At 59.1% G+C, this 7,324-nt stretch overlaps 1 protein-coding gene across 1 annotated transcript in view; it reads right to left on the bottom strand.

The window, feature by feature from the left end:
* Window positions 1–31: 31 nt before the first annotated feature.
* INPP5J (inositol polyphosphate-5-phosphatase J) overlaps window positions 32–7,324 on the bottom strand; it is a 7,609-nt gene continuing 316 nt past the window's right edge. The window contains 12 exon segments of the mRNA XM_010081962.1: window positions 32–311; window positions 313–626; window positions 766–870; window positions 1,124–1,216; window positions 1,632–1,769; window positions 2,024–2,213; window positions 2,570–2,679; window positions 3,085–3,196; window positions 3,798–3,973; window positions 4,044–4,160; window positions 4,756–4,864; window positions 6,340–6,450. Coding sequence (XP_010080264.1) covers window positions 32–311; window positions 313–626; window positions 766–870; window positions 1,124–1,216; window positions 1,632–1,769; window positions 2,024–2,213; window positions 2,570–2,679; window positions 3,085–3,196; window positions 3,798–3,973; window positions 4,044–4,160; window positions 4,756–4,864; window positions 6,340–6,450 — 1,855 coding nt within the window.

The following is a 7,324-nucleotide window of genomic DNA, read 5'->3' as shown; positions in this document are numbered from 1 at the left end:
CCCTACAGGGAGGAGGGAGGGGGCCACTGCATCAGCGGCCCATGGCACAGCTATGGCTGTCCAGCTCCTGGGGGCTGCTCTCCTCCTTTGGGGCTGTGCTACAGCCCGGGGGGGTGGTTGGGCTCATCCGACAGAAGGGGTAGCCCTGGTCCAGACTCTCCCTACGCTGGCCCATGGCCTGATCTATCATCTCCAGGCGGAGTGCAGGCAGCAGGCCCAGGTTCCTGGGATCAGCCCTGGCCAGGGGGCTGTCAGCAGAAACACACCAGGGGCGGCCCTGCTCCTGTGCAGTCTGATAGAAGGAGCTGTGGCTCCTTGGCTTTGGCTCCACGACACCCAGCCTCCTCCTGGGGCAGGTGGATGGCAGGGATGTCCCCAGGGAGGCCTCGGCGGCTCTGGGGTGAAGGGCTGCGGCTTGTACCCCTGTCCCGGCTCGACGGACGCAGGATGAGGCCCTGGAACTTGGCCAGGCTGGGGCTTCGGCTCCGGTGCCGGTTCATCTTGCCTGGGCTGGGGCTACGGGATTTGGGGGCCAGCAAGACAAGTGTGCTGTCATCCTCCTCTTCTGAGCTGCTGCCTGAGCTGTCTGTGGGGCTGCTGCCCTCCTCGGACCTGGGCAGGGAGATCTGCAGCCCTGCATCAGCACTGCTGGCTGATTCTCATAGGTGGCTGCAGGGCACCGCAGCAGCTGGACTCCTCCAGCCAAGCACCCCTACACACATCCCCCCTGCCTCCCTCAGCCCCTCGCGCCTTGGCCATGCTGACCTGGAAGGGCTCAGTCATGCCAGCAATGCTGCTGGAAGTGTTGCTGTAGTATCCAAGGATATACTCGCCCTTCCCCTTGGGCAGTGCATCCTCTGAGAACATCACCTGCAGCCCAGAGACAGCTGATGGGCACCAGGGGTGGGCACAGGCATGCCCCCTCCCATCTCCAACCCCACAGTGATCTCCAGCCCCAGTTGAGAGCAGAAATTCCCAATGCCAGCACAGTGGGCCTGCCCAAGGCCCAGCACAAAGCAATAAGGAGATGCCCTCCTGCCCCATCAGGGGCACAAAGGGGCCACTATCCCCCCAAGCTGGGGCACACGTGCCTAGTGAGATAGCAGGGCTGGCCGCAGCTCACCTGTGCACGATGGTGCTTCTCTAGGCAGCGCTCTCCATCATCACTCCTGGCCCAGACATAGGACACGTAGTCTTTAGGATGCCGAAAGCCCACCTGTGTGGATGGGAGAAAACAGGTCAGTTGGAGAACATCAGCCCTTCTCAGCACTGTCACCCATGCCTGGCTTTAGCACTCCTCTCGCTCAGCCCCCTCTCCTTGCCCAGGGTTACCAAGGGCTGCCTTGCACCCACCCAGCAGTGCCCCTGGCCCTCAGCCCCTCTGGGAGTGCCTAGCTTTGGACCCTGTGGGGCCCAAAGGGCAGGAGGAAGAGGGAACTGCTGGATCTGAGCCTCCTGAAGCAGGGCCAAATCCCACTAAGTGGGATTCTCTCCAGGGGAAGAGAGAATGCAGAGCACAGGTCCGTGCCCTGCACCCATGTCCGCTGGTGGCAGGGTAGCTCAGAAGGGACCCTGCAGCATTGTGCAGTGCTCCCCACTCCCTCCAGCCCCAGCAGCCCCCAAGTCCCTACCCGGTAGAGTCCTATCCAGTCCCAGGAGCTCCGGTGGAAGCCAGCAGCCATCTTGTACCTGACAACCGCTTGCTCAGGCCTGCTCCATTCGTCAGCCACGTAAATCTCAACTGGTGGCTTTTCTGTCTTGGAGGCAAACTGTCAGAGACATGTACATGGTGAGCAAGGGCATGCCAAAGCAAACTGCCCCTGCTGCCCAGGGCACCCATCTAGGGCTGGGCCCTCACACATACACCAACAGCAGCCCCCAGCCACTGGGGCAACACTACTGAGCTTTCCAAACAAAAGTAAAATAAGCCCCACACACCCCCATCCTACACTGCACACTCTAGCTGGGCATCTCGCTCCCACACCTCCTCCCTTGGTGGCCAGTGGCCCTGGACAGTGCTCACCTGCACTGCAAAGATGGCAGCTACTGGCTTGTGATCACTGACAGTGTACTCCATGTGACTGCAGTAGCAGAGCTGGCTCACTGACAGGATGCCTCGGCTGGGCCGGCGCCCACCCGCACCAAGCCCAACACTGGGAGATTTGATCTTCCAGAGGATGCGGTCAGTCCAGGCAGGTTTTCTCTTCTTGGCACTGCAGGGCACAGAGGGGCATCTCTCGCCTGGCAGGGGGCAGTGGGCTCCACCCCAAACTGCCTCCCCCTGGCACTACAGCACACACAGGCAGGGGATGCAGCTCGTCTTGGCACACAGCTCAGTGTGGCTGCAGGGACAGACCTGCACTGGCACCAGCACAACAGTTGGGTCCCAGCCTGCTGTCCCCAGTCCAGCCCATGCCCGCCCCAGCATGGCTCCCCACCATCCAGCCGCACCAGCATCAGCCTCTGCCCCACCAGCACGAGTACCCGCCCTGGCTCCAAGCCCTGCTGCTCCTGCATCCCTCAGCCATGCCACCCACTCCCAGCACACACTTGAGCTCTACTGTCCTACCTGCTGTCATACTTGTTGGTGCCAACATCAAACTTGAAGGTGGGTGGGAAGTTCAGGGGTCCCTCCTGAAAGCCACTGAGGACAGGCCAAGTGCTCTTGGCAATGTTCAGCTGTGGGAAAGAGGGCAAGTCAGGGAGCACTCCAGCCCCTGTGGCCAGACCCCTCTGCAAGCCCCCAAGACCTCTCCACCCCCAGCACACAGTCATCCCCACCCCATTGCTGCCAGCCCTGCACAGCTCTCAGGGTTTGTCCATACCATGCAAGCAGCAAGTCCATAGACGCGATGCCCCCAGCTCTTCCTAGCACACTGATAAAGGAAATATGTGCCCAGCTCCCATAAAGACCATTCTGACTGTGCTGTCCCTTCCCCATAGGGCCAGGAGAGCCAGGGCCCATTGTGCCCCATGAGCAGCAAGGGGACATGCCCTGTCCCACAGCTGCAGGGGCAGTTTTGTCAAGAGCCAAATGCCACACAGGGCCTGACTGAGGCTTGGCAGCATGCCCATCCTTCTCACCTGGTCCTTCTCCCAGAGCTGGCTCAGGATGTTGCTGTCGATAGCATACTTCACAAAGCGGATGTCGAGGCTCTCGATGCGGAAGTTGAGGTCCCCAAACCAGAACACAAGGCTGTGGGTGGGAAGGAGGGCAACGGGCTGGAAGGGCCAAGGCTACTGGAGCCGGGCAGCACAGCAGGGGGAAAAACGTCCTCAGCCTGTGGGCAGCCTCAGCCTGCAGCACAGGCGCTCTCGGGAGCACCAGTGCAGGTCAGTGCTCAGCCAACAGCTCGGCCAGCTGCCAGCCCTGTGAGGATTCCTCAGGTAGGACCAAGCACCATCAAACAAATGGGCTTGACTTCCCTGGACAGAAATTAAGGGTGGAAATTTCCACCGTGAGGCACCTACGGGAGTCAAACTGCACAGCCAAGACAGTGAGGCAGAGCCAGGCCCTCCACCTCACCAGTCCCAAACCCCAACACCCCCAGTATGGCAGGAGCTGCAGTAGGCCTGGATGTGTCCCAGGGGAGACCAAGGACCCCTCTTAACACCTACCACACTATGCAAGGTCCCCACTGGTCCACAGGACAATTTTGCAGCTCTGCAGGCAAGACCCCATCTGCAAGCTGTGCTGGGATTCAGGGGACAGACCACAGACTCTGGTGGCAGTCAAGGACAGGGCCTGGCAGTAGAGCCCTGGCCCTGACTGGGGAGCAAATTGGTGGGGTACGCACTCATGGTCCAGGATGCCACTGGCTGCATCCCCATCGAACTGCTGCATGTGTAGTATGGTGGCAAAGTCCTCCTTGCGCTGCTCTGCCTTCTCCAGGTGCGCTGGCAGGTGGCAGTTCAGGAAGCAGACCATGTGGCCGAAGATGGAGAGACGAACGCTCACTCCACCCTTGTTGCCCTGCACCGAGAGGATCCCATGACTCCCTGGGAAGCCAGCCCCTTGTCACCTTTTCCAGGTCCACACTCACCCAGTAGCCTCCCAGCCCAGTCCTCGTGCAGTCTGTCTGGATGTCCTGCAGGAAGGGGAGGTGGTAGTACTTGGCAAATACCAGTAGGATCACACCTTGCATCCGCACCGTGCTAACCTGGAATGGGAGCAGGGGCTGAAGCGGGATGGCAGCCACAGCAGAGCCCACAGGGGCAGGGACAGCTTCCCCCACCTCCAGGCCATAGAGGCAACACCTCCATACTCTGCATGCCCCCCAATCTTGCGGATGACTAACAGCACATTTAGTACAGCGATCTACGCACATCCTCCAGAATACTAACAGCTGGGATAAGCTCAGCGATGCCAAGGCACATGTATGCACTGTGGCAAGTGCCCTGAGGAGCTGAACCTGCCCTGGGACCCACCAGCTACTGCCAGAAGCACAGGCTTATTCCCACATTCACCTCCTTGCCCTGCTGCAATGCAGCAAGAAGTGTCCCCAGAGCATCACAGGGGAAGCCTAAGGCACAGGAAAGGGAGCAGGGTGGCACAAGCTAGACAGCAGGTGCACTGCTATCCCTCAGGTCAGCCCCCACACGTTTCTCGGGCAGCTGCAGGCTGTCCCTTCAGCCAGCTCTCCCACCGCACCTCCTCCCTTCATCCCTGCAATCCAACTCTCCTTCCCCATGGTCCACCCACCCAGCAGGCCCAGAGGGAACACCAGCTGCACAGCCCCTTTGGGACCCCCTTACCAGGACAAAGTGGAAGGGGCTCAGCACATCCATGAAGAGCTCGCTCCACTGATCTGTGAAGAGGGCATCCTTCAAGCGCTTGTTTATCTTAGAGTTCACCTCTTGCAGCCTGGGAGGAAAGGGACAGATCCCACAGCCATACCAGGAAGGCGTCCATATGCCCCAGCTAGTGAGAGCTCCTTGGGAGAAGAGCCAAAGTGCAGTGCTGGGGGGCAGGGCCAGGCGGGAAGGGCAGTTCAAGGGAGGACCTTCAGTTTAGAGCACAAACCAGCTATACCCTTGCTCCAGTGATGCTGAGCCATGTGCTAGCAGAAGGCACAAGTGGTCCTGAACCCATGAGGCCTTGGCCCTTCTTAGAACAGGAGCAGTACAGCTGCACAGAGCTGGGCAGCAGTCTAAAGCCTATCTCTAGGTGCAAGAGGGGCTGACAGGACATTTCAGCTGCATTGGTCTCTACAGAGAAGCCAAGTCTCAGCAGTACTTTGGTGTCCAGGTGCATCCTAGCCACCAAGCTCAGAGCAGCAGCAAACAGAAGGTTAATAGTACTCCTCCCAGCTCAGAGGGAAGGAGAACACCGAGAACATCCGCAGAGAACGGCAGAAATCTGGAAATGTCTTGCCCAAAAACATCAAGTGCTCAGGGCACAAAGCCATAGGTCAAAGGAAGGACACAGCCAAGCAGAAATGCCCTGGAGGTGGACAGCAGCAGGACACCCTGCCCCAGCTGTCAGCTACACTCTATCCCATCCATCCAGGCTCAGGTCTGCCTCCACAGCCCCATAACACTCGTCCACAAGGCCAAGGGGACCAGGAGACTGGCTCCAACACAGCATTGTAGCTCCAGCAGCTGCAGCTTTGCTCCCTCCCTGGGGCAAGGAGCACTGGGGAGTCCCCGGGAGCCTCCTGGAGGCAGACGCAGCTCTTTACCTCATGCCGAGGGGCAAAGGCTGCTTCTTGCTCCCTGTGCAAAGGCAGCATGTCACTGGTCTTGGCAAGAATTCACACACACCATGGCAAAGCTCAAGGGACCAGTTTTCCCTTAGACTCTGCAAGAGCTTGCCTCACCAGTCACACCAATAAAGCTTTACCACACCGACACAGTGCTGCATTGCCAGCAGCTAAGTGTTGCCAGGGGTGCAGAGCCAATCCAGCTCTATGAGAGAACAGCAGATTTGTGCCCTTGAGGCCTGCATGCCATGGGCAAAAGCCGAGATGAGGAAAATGCACCCAGAGGACTCTGGCAGGCAAATTAAATGTCTCTACAGACCTGACTGCCAGGGCTCACAGCAAGAGCAATGCTTGCTGAGGCCCAGCTCTGCACAGCATAGCCAACTACGGGCTCTTTGAGGGTTCAAGGCTACTCAGGATTCAAGGGTTTCAGTTCCTCTTAGCACTCCCATTTTACTAGGAGCTGATTCGCCATCACCTTTTCTGGTATTTTAACACTTGCAATGAACACCCCTCCCTGCTCACCATCCCCCAGGGGAGGCTAGGGCTACAGCTCTTCCACTGCCCTTGCCCCAGCGCTATGGGGATCCTCCAAAACGGGAGGTGGCGGAGCAGGGGAGGGGGTCCTACACCTTACCCAATGGCAATCATGTCCGCATCATTTGTCTCGCCCGTGTTGAGGTGCAGCAGGGATGTCACATCATTCGGGGGCATGGCTGTGCCCACATTCCAGGTGACCACTATGATGCTTGGGAGGACAAAGAAAGAACAAGCTAATACTGGGGCTTGGAGGTATTCCCTGTCCCCACCCCCATTCAGCCCCCAGCTCCACCAGGGAAGCTCTTTGCCTGCGACAGAAGCAGCCCCAGCTGAAGCTTAGCCAGGGCACATACACCAGGTCCTTAACTCCCATGTGAGGGAAATGGGTCCTTGCCTCTGAACTCCCCCAGGGTCTGCACCTTGGCACATGGCAAGCCCCAGTGAAATTCTAGAAGCCAGCACAAACAGCCCTCCTTTTCATGATTGCTGACTGACACAGGCAGGCTGGCACAGCAGGCAGCCTGCAAGACAGGGTGTCTCCAGAAAACTGCTTCCCCTCCCTTCCCAGGAATCAGGCATCCCTCTGGCTCCTGGTGAAAAGGACCCAGATCTCAGCCCACAGAGTCTGCCACAGAGCACGGCCAGCCCCAAAGGCCAGGGCATCGCACCTGACAGCAGTGCTGCAAGCCTCACAGCAGTATCCTTCACCAGAGTAAAGCCACCATCAGTCACAACACATTAATGCTGTTACACAGCATGTGCCAGTGGCCTGCGGGCTGTTTTGGCAGACTAGGATGAGCCTCAGTCACAGGGGGCACATTTCAACAGCGAGGGAGGGTACTGCCATATCATTTCCAGAGCTCAGGGACAGCCGGGGCAGATGGCACCTGCTCCACAGCCTGAGCCTCCAACACAACACCCCATGCAGCACCCGCTGCCCTGAATGCTGCCTGTGCAGACAGTGGGTACCGGACATCCTTCCCTCGCCATGAACCCCACGTGTCCACAGCCCCTCGCCCCAAACCTCCTCCAGCTGAGCACCATCCACAACTCCAGCCCACAAGAGGCTTCGCTCCCTGCTC

Source organism: Pterocles gutturalis, unplaced genomic scaffold (genome assembly GCF_000699245.1).
Source record: "Pterocles gutturalis isolate BGI_N339 unplaced genomic scaffold, ASM69924v1 scaffold8004, whole genome shotgun sequence".
Lineage (NCBI taxonomy): Eukaryota > Metazoa > Chordata > Aves > Pterocliformes > Pteroclidae > Pterocles > Pterocles gutturalis.
Note: the sequence above shows the minus strand (reverse complement) of the source record. Positions and strands in the feature narration are given on the sequence as shown.